Raw genomic sequence first — 17,216 nt, forward strand, 5'->3', positions numbered from 1 at the left:
CTAAAAATCAAACTCAATTTAGGGGATAAAAAACCCCAGCCATTAGTTATAGCAAGAGATAAAACATGAAGCCTTCTTAAAACATTTACAAGAATGAAGTCTCTTTAATATTGCAGGGAGAATAAAAAAAAATTATTGCCCAACAACAGGATCACAAATAGGATATAAACAGTATCTGAACATGAACCTTTGTAACTTTCTCATAATAAATGCTTTTGAATGTGACTAATCATCTTTTTGCTTGGTCTTGAAAAGTACTGTTGTCAAAAGGTTGGATTCCTGATATTAAATAGGGCTGTAGTAGGACTTTGGTGGGACCAAAGCAGCATCCACAACAGATGAGATGTGATGCTGCCTCATGAAAAAAGACCTAGGAGTAAAGCTGTGGTCACAAAAGTCTCTTACAGCTGGGAATATATGAAGGGATGGCTATGGAGATTCTCAGTCCTCCAGGTCATGGTTGTCCCAAAGATGCCTTTTCATGAGGCAACTGGACTTTCTTGTTTTTCTCTGAAGACCTTTCGCTTCTCATCCAAGAAGCTTCTTCAGCTCTGAAGCGAAACGTCTTCAAAGAAAAACAAGAAAGTCCAGTTGCCTTGTGGAAAAGCATCTTTGGGACATATGAAGGGATAAGTCTTTGGCATGACATAGAAGACTGGAAATCTTATGAAGATTGGAGAAAAAAAATGGCAGACTGAAGACTACCCAGGTATTAACTTCCTAATAGTGATGGAATAGCTTGGTTCCAGAATTTGTGGGTTCTCCATCACTGGGGGCTTTCAAAAAGAGACCGGACAACCATTTGTCTGAAATGGTACAGGGTCTCCAAGCTCAACCTACTTGGACTAGAAGACCTCCAACGTCCCTTCCAACTCTGTTATTCTATGTTCTATGAAGCTTCAAGCAGTAAGCTTAACAACCACAATTGTTTAAAATAGACATCGGTTTTGCACATATTTACACACATAAACGTATCTGCATTGAAAATGTTTTTTTTATTCTTTTTCCTTTTTTGTTCAGTGCTTTGGGCCACTTTACTTGTCAATGTTCTGACCATTTTCAAATCAAGGCACATCACAACAGCACAGTTTCACAAGGTTATAAAGAATCTATCTAAAAGTGTTCATAAGGAGGACAGATATTTTTATTTCGAGAGTTGGAGGGCTCTTGGGCGGTTAAAATTAGTAGGACGATGAAAACGTAGTCCCTGGCGCAAAGTTTTTCTGGCAAGTGTAGATCATAGATCAAAAGTGGGACATTGCTCCTCAGAAACTCGCTTCCCTGCCTGCCTAAAATGATCAAGCAGTAACAGGAACAAATAATGCTGATTTAGAAAGGGAGCATTTTTTTAAAAAACAGGATTGTTAGGGAACAATCTTCTTATTTACTATACTTGCAGCCTATCACCTCTACTAAGGAGCTCAGTCAGTCCCTGACTTGTCTCTACCTGTGAGGAACGTCAGAGAAATGTCCAAAGGAAAACTAGTGAGCATTTAGGGATCCAAACTCATTGAGACACAGTTTGCCCTAATTCTTACACCATGTTCAGTTGTTAGCATCAAAATCAAGGAGAGAAGCAACCTACAGCTAAGAAGAAATTTCATGACAGTTAGAACAATTAATCAGTGGAACAACCTGCCTCCAGCAGCTCCAGCAATGGAAGTTTTTAAGAGACTGGACAGCCATTTGTCTGAAATGGTATAGGGTTTCCTCCCTGAGCAGGGAGTTGGACTACATGACCTCTGAAGTCCCTTCCAACTATTCTATTCTATTCCATTCCATTCCATTCCATTCCATTCCATTCCATTCCATTCCATTCCATTCCATATATTATTCTATTCTATTCTATTCTATTCTATTCTATTCTATTCTATTCTATTCTATTCTATTCTATTCTATTCTATTCTATTCTATTCTATTCTATTCTATTCTATTCTATTGACGCGGTGGCTCAGTGGGTTAGGACGCTGAGCTTGTCGATCAGATGCTCAGCAGTTTGGCAGGTCGAATACCGAATGCCATGTAACAGAGTGAGCGCCTGTTACTCGTCCCAGCTTCTGCCAACCTAGCAGTTCAAAAGCACGTAAAAATGCAAGTAGAAAAATAGGGACCACTACGGTGGGAAGGTAACAGCGTTCCGTGCGCCTTTGGCATTTAGTCATGCCAGCCACATGACCACCAAGACGTCCTCGGACAAGCGCTGGCTCTTCGGCTTTGAAACGGAGATGAGCACCGGCCCCTAGAGTTGGAAACAACTAGCACACATGTGCGGGGGAACCTTTACCTTTACCTATTCTATTCTATTCTATTCTATTCTATTCTATTCTATTCTATTCTATTCTATTCTATTCATTTATTCCATTCCATTCCATTCCATTCCATTCCATTCCTTGTTCTGTTCTGCTCTGCTCTGCTCTGCTCTGCTCTGCTCTGCTCTATTCCATCCCATCCCATCCCATCCCCTCCCATGCCATCCCATCCCCAGCATAAAGGAAGATAACTGAAGAAGAACTGAAGAAGCTTCTTGGATGAGAAGTGAAATGTCTTCAAGGAAAAAACAAAGAAAATCCAGTTGCCTTTGGGAAAAGCACCTTTGGGCCAACTGCAACCTGGATGACTGAGAATCTCCATAGATGTGCAAAGAAAAATAATTTTAATGAAACTGATCATCGATGATCCAGTTGGTGGGCCTTCGTGATCTAAAACAGCATATGGCAGCCGTAACATAATAGGAAAAGACATTACATATGTTACTATTGAAAAGCAAAATAGCTTGTTAACAGCTGGAAGCCCTGTGCCTCAGCAGATGTGCATTCAGGAATACCCAGACCTCTTTATTCAGTGAAAGGCTCATAAACCTCCTTTAAACAATGCCTTGGTGTTTTGCACACTGAGCTCTTGGTTGAGGTCATATAATCCCATCCTGAAATGAGCTGCTTTTTTAAATGGGAATTCTGGGAAAACTGCCCCTCTGAGTCACTTACAAAGGCATCTCTTTGTTCAGACTCAAAAGGCTAAAACAAGTGGGAGGTGCAAGGAATGTTATTAATTGCCTTTAGGTTGCACAGCTCTATCCAAGGAGGCTATAATATTCTCAAGGCTGTACAATTCATTAAAATGTTAATTGATGCTAGTTAACTTACCCGTATTGCTTTGGCCAAAAACAGCCCCTTTTCTTGCAGGAATTGGGAATGGCTAGTCTAGAGAAAAGCAGGACCAGGAATGATATGATAGCAGTATTCCAGTATTTAAGGAGCTGCCACAAAGAAGAGGGGGGGTGTCAACCTATTTTCCAAAGCAACAGAAGGCAAGACAAGAAACAATGCATGGACACTAACCAAAGAGAGAAGCAACCTAGAACCAAGGAGAAATTTCCTAACGGTGAGAGCAATCAAAGAATGGAATGGCTTGCCTTCAGAAATTGTAGGTGCTCCATCACCAAAGGCTTTCCAAAAGAGACTGGACAGTCATTTGTCTGAAATGGTACTCCTGCTCAAGCAAGGGGTTGGACTAGAAGACATCCAATACTGATAGCAGTATTCCAGTACATGAGGGGCTGCCACAAAGAAGAGGGGGGTCAACTTATTTCCCAAAGCAACAGAAGGCAAGACCAGAAACAATGGATGGAAACTAACCAAGGAGGCAAGCAACCTAGAACTGATCAATCAAGGAGAGAAGCAACCCGACATTAAGGAGAAATGTCCTGACAGTGAGAACCACAATTCATCAATAGGACAGCTTGCCTCCAGAGGTTGTGGGCGCTCCATCACTGGAGGTTTTTTTTTTTAAAAAAAAGGCTGGACAGCCACTTGTCTGAAATGGTATAGGGCAGACATGTCAAACACAAGGCCCGGGGGCCAGATCCGGCCCGCGAAGTGGTTTCATGTGGCCCGCGAAGCCATCCTGGAAACAGTGAAGGAACGGCCCCCACTGCCTTGGCCCCGGCCCAGAGACCCTCCTTTTGCCAGAGACCCTCAGATCTGTCCCACTCCTGCCCAGGCCCCCATAGGCATCCTTGATGCGAACGATGTAGAGCTGGCCACGCCCACCCAGTAGGCCATACACACTCTAGCCACACCCACTCAGTAGGCCACACCCACCCTGGCCACACCCACCCGGCCCCCTGAGGGCAACCGCAATGCTGATGCGGCCCTCAATGAAATTGAGTTTGACACCCCTGGTATAGGGTCTCCTGCTTGAGTGGGGGCCTGGACTAGATGACCTCCAAGGTCCCTTCCAGCTTTTATTCTGATGGATTGATTCTCTCAGGATTTCTCCACAAACAGAATCTGCTTCCGACTCATCTTTTACTGGAACGGCTCCAGAAATGGGATACAAGAAAAGCTTGCCAGAGATCTCAGATCGGAATTTTTTGGTTTGATTACACCCCCCCACCCTTTTGGAAAAATTAAACATAAATTCAATACTTTCTGCTGTTTGATATTCCCAAAGAGGATTTCCTAAAATAGGATGGGATTATTATAACAATGTCTTACTTTCCCAGGCAGCCCATTCCTCTTCTTCTTCTTCTTGCACAAACCAATCCATAGCTAATTTCACCAGGTTTGGGAGCTGGATGGCTACAATGTTAGGGCTGGTGCAGCTGTTATAAAAACTGGAGGGAATGGAGGAATTCCTTCATTCGTTTGTGATGCTATCCAGATACCTTTTCCATGGAGGGATATCAAACATAGGTAACCCTCGACTTATGGCAGCAATTGAGCCCAACATTTCTGTTGCTAAGCGAGACATTTGTTAAATGAAGAACTGTTGGGACAGTAGATCTAGCTTAAATTTCTCTCTCTCACACACACACACCACCGTTATCCTAGACAGTGTTGGGCTACAACTTCCATAACCCTTGGCCAACATCTGGCTGGAGAAAGCTGGCTTAGCTTCCAGACTAATGGTCTCACACCAAACCTCGCTAGAATCAGCATTCTGCTTGATGATAACGTGCCGTTATATCTAGCATAAACCTTTGTCTTATTAAAACAGTATTTTTTTCCCTTTAAAGGTAAAGGTTCCCCCGCACATGTGTGCTAGTCGTTTCCGACTCTAGGGGCCGGTGCTCATCTCTGTTTCAAAGCCGAAGAGCCAGCGCTTGTCCGAGGACGTCTCCATGGTCATGTGGCCGGCATGACTAGACGCCAAAGGCTCATGGAATGCTGTTACCTTTCCCACCGTAGTGGTCCCTATTTTTCTACTTGCATTTTTACGTGCTTTCGAACTGCTAGGTTGGCAGAAACTGGGACGAGTAACAGGCGCTCACTCTGCTACGCGGCACTCAGGATTCGACCTGCCAAACTGCCGACCTTCTGATCGACAAGCTCAGCGTCCTAACCCACTGAGCCACTGCGTCCCTTTTTCCCTTTAGGGCCATCTAAAAAGTCCACCCAGTGCCAGAAAGCCATTTTCCCATCCCAATAAAACATTTATGGTTAACTGTTTGGAAACATTCTACTCCCCCCCTTTTTTTTTGGTCAATGTGCCTAAAATAAAATTAAAAAAGAAGAAGAAAGCTACAGCTTAAAATAGAAGCTTACCCTAAAGCTTTGAAGAAAGAGGGATAAAGAGCTGCAATGATCTGTATGATATATTCTGCTATCTGGATGGAACCTGGGAGCTTTTCGTTCGAAGCAGAAAGCTCATGGTGGAGCTGAACGTTAGGAATTTTTATGGGTGTTTCATCCTGAAGCTGCATTAACTGGAAAGAAGCCAGTGGCTGAACTGATTCAGCATGTTAAAATTATTTTGTCTCTGAAGTGCCTAGGCCAGAAAATTTTCAGGTAACCATGTTTGAGCCTTTATAACCAGGATCCTGAACTTGGACTTCATGGCAGGGAGCTGAGAAGCACGTTCAGGATCGCCCGAGGCCAGTTGACAGAACTCTCTTCGGATTTAGCTCTGCAAAAGCTAGTAGGGGTTGGCAAGCAGAAGACCTTTTGATTAGCCTGGCCACATTCCAATATTAACAGCCTGGCTTTCTAAGTTAGCTGGATTGAAACAAAAAGATTGTTTGCTGCCCAACATGCTTCAAATTGCAGGCCTAGCTCTTGTCACTGGAAGCAGGGATTTGAACTCGGGATGCCTTCTTGAAGCTAGGTTCCAGTGACATCAATCCTTAACCTTTTCTAGATAGGTTCTGGAAACTGAAGACCTCTTATCATCTAGACGTGTCTCATTCTGGAGAGCTTTTGGGAAGGTGGTCTTGGGCGTGTTTGGTGTCTTGATTGGTCTTCAGGCCTGTTTTATTTCTGTTTCTGAATTAGCCAGATGTTCCTTTCCATCCTACACATTCCTTACCTTCTTCTAAGACAGCAGTCTTCCAACAGTTGAAGGGCGGTCAGAGAGAAGAGGGGGCTGACCTAAAGCACCTGAGGGGCAGGACAAGAAGCAATGGATGGAAGCTAATCAAGGAGAGAAGCAACCTAGAACTAAGGAGAAATGTCTTGGTAATTAAAACAATTAAATCAGTGGAATGGCTTGCCTGCTGGAGTTGTGGGTGGTTTCACGGAAGGCTTTCAAAAACAGATTGGATGGTCATTCGACTGGAATGGTGTAGGGTCTCCTGCTTGAGCAGCAAGATCTCTGAGGATTCTTCTAGCCCTGTGATTCTATGTTCTAGATTAGAAATAAGGACTTAAGGCTTCAAACCTGCTTTGCAACAGAGAGAGATACAGGACTTCTGAAATGTGCAGACTCCATCCTACAGGCCAAATGGAACCACAAGTTCTTTTTGAAAGACTCTAGACTTGGCTGTTTTAAGTTGTGGTCCAAAACCTTCCAATTTTCATGGTGGAACAAAATACTGCCTCAAACCATCTCACGTGTTCTTGCCTGCAAAACTAGCAAGCATTTGCCCCCAAAAGCTATGACAAAGGATATCTCCAAATTATGGCCTTTGAGCAGGACAGATGCTTTGGCCGGCTCTGAAAACAACCCGATTTCTTCCAGAATCGCATCTATTCTCCTTGAAACGCCACAATTTAAATGCACCATTATTCACTTTGGTGGCAAACATTGGCAGGCAAAAAAACAGAAGAATGACAGTGGTGAAGAAAGGCCTTGAATTCTGGCTTGCGCCCTATCGCTTCTTGATTGGTTTCCTTCCTTTTCATCGCTATTTACGTGAGTGGTTTCTCCTCCACATGCAGGTAGGTGACTAGACTGCTTCTCTAGAATCCGCCAATCTAGAATCTATCAAGTTTAGGTTCCTCAACCAACTCCTTAAGCATTTCTCTAATCCAGTGTTTCTCAGCTTTGAGATTTGAAGATGTGTGGACTTCAACTCCCAGACATCTTCAAGCTGCCAAGATGAAAGCTCTAATGCTTTCAGGGAAATGACAGCTTGCCTCTGAGCCAGCTAAGCAATCTTTCTTTCTGTGTATCTTGCAGCATTTTCCTTTGACACACAAGCGCTGCCTGGAAAACTCTTAACTGTGCTGAAACTTTGGGAGAAAAGCAGCCAACAGCCATCTTCCTTCAATCAACAGTTTTGTGGCTCAGCAGGCTGTCCTTACTCAAGTTCATTCTGCTGAGTAAACCAAAGACACATTAAATAGCCAGCCTACAATAAGCTGGCAAAACCAGCCACTATTTTGTGCCAGAAAGATTCTGGTTCAACCTACGGTAACCTCGGCGAGCAATCAACTCTTTCACCCAATGACGCAAGCCCCAAATGTGCAATTTTTGTGAAGAGCATTTCATTTCATCCACATTTTCATGGCTTCGAGCATCACTTCCCGAGTGGCAGATTGAATTGGAATCCAAATCATCATCATCATCATCATCAGCTGCTTCTTCTTCTTCTTCTTCTTCTTCTTCTTCTTCTTCTTCTTCTTCTTCTTCTTCTCCTCCTCCTCCTCCTCTTCTTCTCCTCCTCCTCCTCTTCTGTTTGTCCCTTAAAAATCATGCTTCCCCAAATTCTTGGCTGAGCAATATTAGAACTTGCACGGAATGTATCTGAGCTAGTTGCATAAATAGGTCTGTTTCCTTTGCTCTTAGCATTGAACAAAAGAAATACACCAAGAAGGCAGAAGATCCCGGACTTCAATGATAACCTGAGGAAATTGCAGATTTTACTAATTTTGCATCCAGATTTATAATGCACCGTAATTTATCCAGTTTTAGGGCTGCATAATTAGCAAAGATGCTAATTATGCAGCCCTAAAACTGGATAAATTACGGTGCATATAAATCTGGATGCAAAATTAGTAAAATCTGAAATTCTGGTTTCATGAAGTGGGATCTCTGTTCTTGGTGTATTTCTTCTTGTTCAATGCCTAAGAGCCAAAAGGAACAGGATTAGATGAGAATAAATGTATCGACTATTTATGACAATCTAATATAGATTCCCTCTTTGTTCCATAGTATAAAAGGGATCAAACAGAAGGGCAGCTGTGCATGAGCAGCTGGACTTTATTTGTGGATCAGAACAAATTCATCTCAAAAGATTCTTCCTCCATTCACTGAGGGGTTAAGTGAGTTTGGCTTTGTACAAGAACTGAGGACTAGGCCACGCCTTGTTCCTCCTTTGTTATGATATCCATCTCAATCCGCATTCGAGATTAATAATAATAAAAAAAATCTGTGTTATGCCCCTAGGAAAAGAAACAATGAAACAGGCTGATTAAGAATTAGGGATATGAAGAACCTCTCCAGAGAAAGTTTTCCCCTGAAACTCTTTGCTTTCTTGGAAATTCCACTGCATGTTGCAAAGCAGCAGAAGTCTCTGATGCTGCCTAAGAGTTTTGTTTTATGGGAAGCTGCTGTTCTGTTTGGAAGGTTATCATTTCCATCTACATCCAGTAAAAAATATTGAACTAGCATTGCAGTTTAACTCGAACTGAGAAGAAGAGATAATGCATCTGGAACAGTTCGTCTTGAAGTTGAGAAGTTAAAACTGTCTCCGAATAGCACTGAACTCAAAGAATAAACATTGGTGTCTGCCGGGTATGGTCACAAAAATCAAGATTTGGACTAGACCATGCTGCCAAAGCTCCCTCTGCTTTTTAAATCTGTGTCACAAGTGTGCTGTATATAAACAAAGAGTATCAACAAAAACAGCAGATGGAATCAATCACAATGTTGCGGGGCACCAACACTGACCACACCCTGGAGACCTCGAGAAGGACGTTTTGAAAAGGAGTTGGGAAATAGATATACGGTGGTCAAAAGCTAACCTGAAATAAATCCAGTAGCATTTCTCTCATCAGAAAGACAATTACATACACTTTATGAAAACCACCCACAAAGTATGAAGCTGCATGGTAAAAAGAGAGAAAAAAAATCCCCAAACATGTTCATTTTGACTGTTGTCAGGCCGAGCCCAAATGAGGTCTGAAAAATATGTTTTCAATTATCTATGGAATAATGAATAATTAAAAGAACAACAACCACAACAAAAAATTTCCACTGTAGATGTAGAACAGAAATGCCAGAAAATCATAGCTGCAGGAAAAGAGTAGGACTTCTTAAGGTATTCTTTCCGTTGGATAGTGAACTGCAGAGGATAAAACTCAAACTTCCCAGTAAGCTGGAGTGAAGGTATTGGCACACCTTCAATATCAGAAGCTCTGGAAGAATGGAATGGAATGGAAAGGAGTGGATTGGAGTGGAGTAGGGTAGGGTAGAGTAGAGTAGAGTAGAGTAGAGTAGAGTAGAGTAGAGTAGAGTAGAGTAGAGTAGAGTAGAGTAGAGTAGAGTAGAGTAGAGTAGGGTAGGGTAGGGTAGGGTAGGGTAGGGTAGGGTAGGGTAGAATAGAATAGAATAGAATAGAATAGAATAGAATAGAATAGAATAGAATAGAATAGAATAGAATAGAATATATGGAGTAGAGTGGAGTGGAGTGGAGTGGATTATATAGAGTAGAATAGGAGCTGGAAGGGACCTTGGAGGTCTTCTAATACAGCCCCTTGCTCAAGCTGGAGAACCTACACCATCTCAGACAGGTGGATGTCCAGTCTCTTCTTGAAAATCTCCAGTGATGGAGCTCCCATGATTTCTGGGGTAAGCTGTTCCACTGGTTGATTGTCCTCACTGTCAGGAATCTCTTAAAACAAGAGATGGACTCAAGAAACTAAAAAGGAACTGGTAGGAAATAAGTAAGCTTTACTGATAATAAAAACTGAGATACCAAGACATTATTCTTGTCAATTCACTTTAGGAGCCGTGGTGGCACAGTGCTTAGAATGCAATATTGCAGGCTGACTCTGCCCACTGCCAGCAGTTCAATCCTCACCAGCTGAAGGTTGACTCAGCCTTCCATCCCTCTGAGGTCAGTAAAATGAGGACCCAGATTGTTGGGAGCAACAATCTGACTTTGTAAACTGCTTACAGAGAGCTGTAAAACACTATGAAGTGGTATATACAGCAAATCTTAACTACTATTGCTATTGCTATTAAAAGCAGAATTTTATTAGAGCCAAAATCTCTCCTTGGGTCTCTTCCTTCTTCTGTTCTGTGGATGCTGATGTAGAGAAGAAAAATCTGACTGATCCAACCCAAGTGAATGAAACCTTCATGAAACAGTAAGAAGGCTGTCATGGAGAACTAGTGTTTAATCTTCTATAGTAGCCCCCTGTCTCCACCACAGAACATTCCCATTTTGCACAGATGTTCCTATTTTCTCTCGCTCCCATCCACCATAGCCTGAAAGGAGAACATAATATCTGCAGCCCACAGCTGAAAAGTTTGTATGCAACCTTGGAGTTGCCTCCAAATTGTGCCAAAATTTGGGGGGAAACTCTTGAGCAGAGAGAGAGGAACATTTTTAAATAGACAGAGAACCAGGTTACATTAGTGTAATTTTTCAGTAATTGCTTGAGTTCTTGTAAGCTCCTACTCTCTGATTTACACAGCCTCTTCCCACCATTCCCGAGGTGTCTGTTTTGGCTTGGAGAAAGCACGTTAGGTATTAAAATGTCATACCAGGTATCTTGAAAAAATAACCATCAGTTGCTAATCTGGCTGGTTGTGATTCATTCAGTAAACCTTGGAACAGTACAAGACATAGCTTTGTGGGATGCTCAAATTACACCTGTGACTGGACACATCCGTAAGGCGAGCTGCATCTCACCCATGATGAAATTAGAGCATTAAGAAGGTATTCTTGACTTCTGCTTTTAATGCAACAAGGGCCATGCATCATGTAATCTACACCCAGCAGAGATTCAGTCCAAAACTCAGGAGCCTTTTTTTTTGAAAGATTCAAAGAGGAATTGGAGGAGATACAAGTGGATCCAACAGAAGGGACCATGCAGCAAATGCAAGAGACTGAGAAAGAGATTACTTCAGTGGGTGCTACAGAGATAGATTTTCTAAGTTGGCAGCGCGCATATGGATTTTCATTGCCTAACTTGGCATATAAATAGGAAATTCTCCACAAAACAGGGTGACAAAAAGCTATTTCAAACTACACCTGTGACTGCCACATCACAGTAAGGACAGCTGGATGTTACCCATGTTGAAATTAGGGTGGTAAGAGGGTTTATTTATTTATTTTTTAAAATGCAAGGAAGGCCACCTGCGAGCATGAACTGTCACCCATAACAATTCTCTGGAGAAAACAAGAGAAGGAAACAAACAAAAACACCCAACGATCACCTCATTGTCATTATGACATTCCCAAAAATCCTTTCCGTTCTTTGCCTTACTGTCTGTCTTGTACCCTCAGCTGAGGAAAACCAGCACCTATCAAACCTAAAGAGAAAAAAATGGCGGCTTGCCAGTTTGTTCGTTGTGGACCATGCACTCTCCTTCTCAATTATTCTGGGCTGCTCCAGGATCCCTTGTGAGGCATAACAGCTTGTTATATGCATTACAGGCCAGTCTCTGTACTTCACACATCTGGATCACTGTATTTTTTTGGTGTTTTTTTTTGTTTTACTGCCAGTTTAGGGAATTGAGAAGATCAAGCTTGTATCCCCATGTCTATCATCTCCATCGCGGTAGTCTCAGGGATGTAATTTGGTCCAGGCCTCCTAAATCTTGGAGACCCGTTTTGCTCAAGTTCACTGTGTGGGCTCATAGGTTCTGTAGTTTTGCAATAGTGGCGAATAGGTTCTGTAGTTCCTTCAGATTATGAGCAGGGCCAGGCATCCAGAAGCAAATTTCCCTAAACGGTCCTCAAAATCACCTCCTCAGCCCATGAAAAATGGGTGCCAGAAGGTAGACTAAAATAAGAAAGGAGAGGCACATCTGCTTAAACCCCTTACACTAGAAAATTATTCAGTTCTGATTATACATGAGCAGAAAAGAGAAACTGGGGGAAAAACAGGCAAGAGGTAGCAGATTAAACTGCAGGAGTGATGTCCATGCTACATTTCATTTTAGTTCTTTAGAGAAGCCAAGATAATTAAAAAAATAAACGTTTGCAATAGAAATAAGCAAGTCCTCAGAAGCTGGGGAAGCTAATGAGCAAGCATCATTTCCTTTCATCCTTAAACAATGGTTTCCCACTTCTGCAGTCCAAAGGTTAGTGTGTTATTAAAGCTGAAAACTGGCATAAGTTTCTTATCATTCACTTCTGTTCAAACAGCTCCTGGTTTGGCTCAGGTATCGTTTGGTGTCAAAGACAGAAAAACTCAGTATTTCTTTTCATCTGGTCAGATTACGGTGGGACCCTAATTATTTCTTGGGACTCCCCCTAAACCTCCAACAAAAACTGAGAAGGTTGGATACTGTATGCCACCCAGGATCTTTTGGGGAGTTGGGAGGCTCCAAAATATAATGAATAAATACCCGCTATTTGATTTAATCTGCCCAAAGCATCAAGGCATCTACAATGCTCATCCATGCAATCACTAGTTCTTAACTTTTGTGCTTGGAATCATTGAATCCACGTCTAGAAAAACAAAAAAATATAATTCATAATAATCATGCTAGCTCGATAATCAGCAGCTTTGGATTCTTGCATTTGGAGATGCTATTATTTTCATGGTTGGTTTTGAAATCTCAGTGACTATTTGTTGCCTCCCGAATCAACATCCATCCTCTTCTCCAAACAGATATTTTAAATACTAAAAGGAGTAACCAGCACCCATCATTTACCCCAAAATGAAGACTTTTTTATGAACGATTCACAGAGTATCCATTAAGCATAAAAACAAAGGCACTTTTATGAAACATTACTAATCTTGTGGCATCCTTTAAAATATTTCCCCTAAAAAGAAAATTTTCAAGATGTCCTCACTGTTCACCTTGGTAAAAAGCTAAAAAGCAAACAATCATTTAATGACCTTATCTGCTGGCAATTTGAATGGTGGTTTTTTTTGTTTTTATCTTGTAAGCCACCCAGAGTCATTGGATACACAATAGGCGGCAAAGAAATATCAATTATTTGAAATGAAATTCTGAAGATGGGCTCCAGTATGAGTCCAAAAGCTCAGAAGACTAAACCTCTCATCCCAGTGACTGACCCAGATTGGCAACGTTATCCTAGGATACATATATTTACCTTCATTCGTAACTGTTGGCTGAGCAGGTACAAAGATAGCCAGTGATTGAAGCCTGGGAAACGGGCCCCTTGTCAGTCAACAAGAGTGCTGATTTACCACCAACTTATCAAGTATTTGGGAGCTGAGAACTTGGCAGCACAAGAAAACAGCCAATGACTGGCCAATGACTGGCCATCAACATCCCAGTCAACCAATAAGAAGCCAGACTCAACCAGGCACCACGTAAATATTACACATAGAAGAGCCCAAAGCCCACATTCCGGTACAAAGAAGTTCCTTGAGGATGGGCTCCAGCACAAGTCCAAAAGCTCGGAAGACCAACCCTCTGGTCCTGGTGAACGTCCCAGATTGGCAGAGTTATCCTGGGACACATATATTTACCTTCATTTGTAATAAATTACAAAATAAGTAAATGTGATTTTTTACGGGCTTCTTGGGGGTTTTCGTTTGGGCTGGAGAAATATCGCTCTCTTCCAACTAACAAGTAAGATTTTTTTTTTCCTTTAGATCATTTTTTTTAGAAGGAATGCAACTTAGAGTATCAGTTACAGTGAATCTGTACCAAGGTCTCTAGTGCTAAGACCGACTCGAGCAATACAGCAAATGCCTTGTGTTGGTCTTACTTGTGTCCCAGTTCATGAGCAATGGTGAAGGCCAGATTCAGTCCATTGTCTTCCGCCAGGACACACTTCCTCTTCAAGCTGCAGATTCCTCCAAGGTAAGCGATGCCTGAAGAAAACAAGAACATGCCCCATCAACGATGCGATCTGAAGACGCACTTATTCAAACAAGCCGGCCTGGCCTGATGGGGGGATGGGTTTGGGATTTTATTGTTGTTTTTTAATATATGTACTTACTGTTTTAGTTTGGGCATTGTATTTAATTCTTTTTTAACTTTTGTATTTTTGTATTTTTATATATTTGCCCTGTTCACCGCCCTGAGTCCTTCGGGAGAAGGGCGGTATATAAATAAAATTATTATTATTATTATTATTATTATTATTATTATTATTATTATTATTATTATTATTATTATTATTATTATTATCAAGGCTAGTATAGTGCGGGTGGTCCTTGAACTGTGAGCACAATCGAGCCCAACATTTCTGTTGCTAAGGGAGACATTTGTTAAGTGAGGTCTGCCCCACTGCACGACCTTTCTTAAGGGAATCCTTGCAGTTGTTAAGTCAACAACACGGTTGTTAAGAGAATCTGGGTCCCCCGTTGACTTTGCTTGTCAGAAGGTCGCAAAAGGGGATCACATGACCCTGGGATGCTGGGACCGTCATAAATGTGAGTCGGTGGCCAAGCGTCTAAATTTTGATCATGTGACCACGGGAATGTTACAACGGTCGTAAGCATGGAAAATAAGAGCCTTGGTGGAGCAGTGGGCTAATGCCTCCTTAAGTAACACCAGCTGCCTGCAATTAGTGCAGGTTCGCATCCCACCAGGCTCAAGGTTGACTCAGCCTTCCATGATTCCCACCAGGCTCAAGGTTGACTCAGCCTTCCATCCTTCCGAGGTAGGTAAAATGAGGACCCAGATTGTTGGGGGCAATTAAGCTGACTTTGTAATAATGCCGCTTGGTGTGTGTGTGAAAGCCCTAATAAGCAGGCATATACATAGAATGAAGGCTACTGCTAACCTTGTAAGCCGCCCTGAGTCTTCGGAGAAGGGCGGGATATAAATGGAATTAAAATAAATAAAAATAAAATAAATAAAACCATCATAAGATCATTTTTCCAGTGCCGTTGTAACTGAACAGTCACGAAATGAACTGTTGTAAACAGTTTGCACAGTACTTTCAGACAATTCCCAGGCCATTTAGATCTGCCTCAGCTTATCTTCTCTGAATATCTCTATTTTTTGATTTTTAAAATCAAAAACAAAGTTGGACGATACACTTATTAAACCAAAAGCATGTGCAAGCTTTCAGGTCCTTCCATCTAAGTGTATGAAGAAATGTCTCCTTGAGCTCTAAATTTTGCACAACAAAATTAGCTTTCCTCTCTTGCTTTCACGACTTTTCTTGGTCCACATTTCCAAATGTTTCCTAGGTGACTCGGCGCAGCAAAAGGCAGCATCTAAAATGCTAAGTAATTTTTTTTCCCCTTAGGCGTACTTACAGTTCCATGCAAAAGACAGACCATCCCAAAGGCAGCATTTCTATCTTAATTAGGACCTTATTTGGGTCTTTCAAAAATCCCTTTTTTTTCATCCCCAAAGACAAGGGGTCTATTTATTTGCAAGAAATGTTGCTCCCACACAGAGGTGGCCTGGGGACCAGTTCCTATTCAGAAGGAAAGTAAAACAGTTGAGGCAACTGCACTATTTAACAGCTGTTCTCTCTTCCCACCATCATTTAAAAAAAAAAGGCAATAAAGGAAAAAAATGTCCCTTTGATGAGCATGAGAAACTGTCCAATACATTTATTTTATTTTATGAGAAATCATATTGAATGGATGCTAATTTTCACAAAGAAAAAGAAAACCATTTCATATTTTTTGCCTTCCTAGGGAATAACTTCCAATGATGCCCAAGACTATTTGTTCCAAATATAGTGACTGTATTTTTAGGATAGTAGCTACAGCATGCTTGCAATCGTGGGTTCTTCATACTGACGTATCGCTCTTAAGCCAGTGGTTCTCAACCTGTTTGTCTGCGGACCCCTGCAGAGGGTATGATATGGTCACAGGGGGGTCCGTGAAGCTTTGAAAAAAATATGCTACGATTTAACTCTTAAGTCTTGGGTCTCCTTGGCCATGGTCTGTGACCTCAAAAGTTATTTAAAGGGGGTCCGTGGGGAAGAAAAGCTTGAGAACCACTGCTCTAAGCTATAATGGCTTTGTCTGAGTTTTTAAAGAACAGTTACAGGAATTGGGTATGTCTAATCTAATGAAAAGTTGGCTCAGTGGGTTAGGACGCTGAGCTTGTCGATCAGAAGGTCAGCAGTTTGGTGGGTCGAATCCTGAGTGCCGCGTAGCAGAGTGAGCACCTGTTACTCGTCCCAGCTTCTGCCAACCTAGCAGTTCGAAAGCACGTAAAAATGCAACTAGAAAAATAGGGACCACTACGGTGGGAAGGTAACAGCGTTTTGTGCGCCTTTAGCGTCTAGTCATGCCGGCCACATGACCATGGAGACGTCCTTGGACAAGCGCTGGCTCTTCGGCTTTGAAACGGAGATGAGCACCAGCCCCTAGAGTCGGAAACGACTAGCACGCATGTGTGGGGGAACCTTTACCTTTTACCTTTAGTCTAATGAAAAGAAAGACTGGGGGGGTTAACATAATAACAGTGTTCCAATATTTGAGGGGTTGTCACAAAGAAGACGGGGGGGGGGTGGTCAACCTATTTTCCAAAGCACCAGAAGGCAAGATGAGAAACAATGGATGGAAATTAACCAAGGAGAGAAGCAACCTGGAATTAAGGAGAAATTTCCTAACGGTGGGAGCAATCAAGGGAACAGCTTGCCTTCGAAGTCACTGGAAGTTTCATGAACAGACTGGACAGCCATTTGTCAGGAATGATATAGGACTTCTGCTCCAGCAGCGGGTTAGACTAGAAAACCTCCAGGATCCCTTCCAACTCTACCATTCTACGTTCTAAAGCCAATTATTGTTAAAATAACCCACTACTAAGTTGCTCTTCTGTCTCTGCTTCACAGATATTTTTTTCCCCAGTTAGAGGATAAAGAAACGTCTGGGCCCCATGGAGTCAACATAAATGAACCACCTGTAAAAAAATCTATGAACCAC

At 42.1% G+C, this 17,216-nt stretch overlaps 1 protein-coding gene across 1 annotated transcript in view; it reads right to left on the minus strand.

The window, feature by feature from the left end:
• ADAMTS17 (ADAM metallopeptidase with thrombospondin type 1 motif 17) overlaps positions 1-17,216 on the minus strand; it is a gene marked incomplete at both ends in the record, with an annotated part of 126,112 nt that overhangs the window by 48,039 nt on the left and 60,857 nt on the right. The window contains one exon of the mRNA XM_081337520.1: positions 14,084-14,189. Coding sequence (XP_081193646.1) covers positions 14,084-14,189 — 106 coding nt within the window. The remainder of the gene's footprint in view (positions 1-14,083; positions 14,190-17,216) is intronic.

The sequence above is a fragment of the Vipera berus genome, assembly GCF_964194415.1.
Source record: "Vipera berus genome assembly, chromosome: 12".
Lineage (NCBI taxonomy): Eukaryota > Metazoa > Chordata > Lepidosauria > Squamata > Viperidae > Vipera > Vipera berus.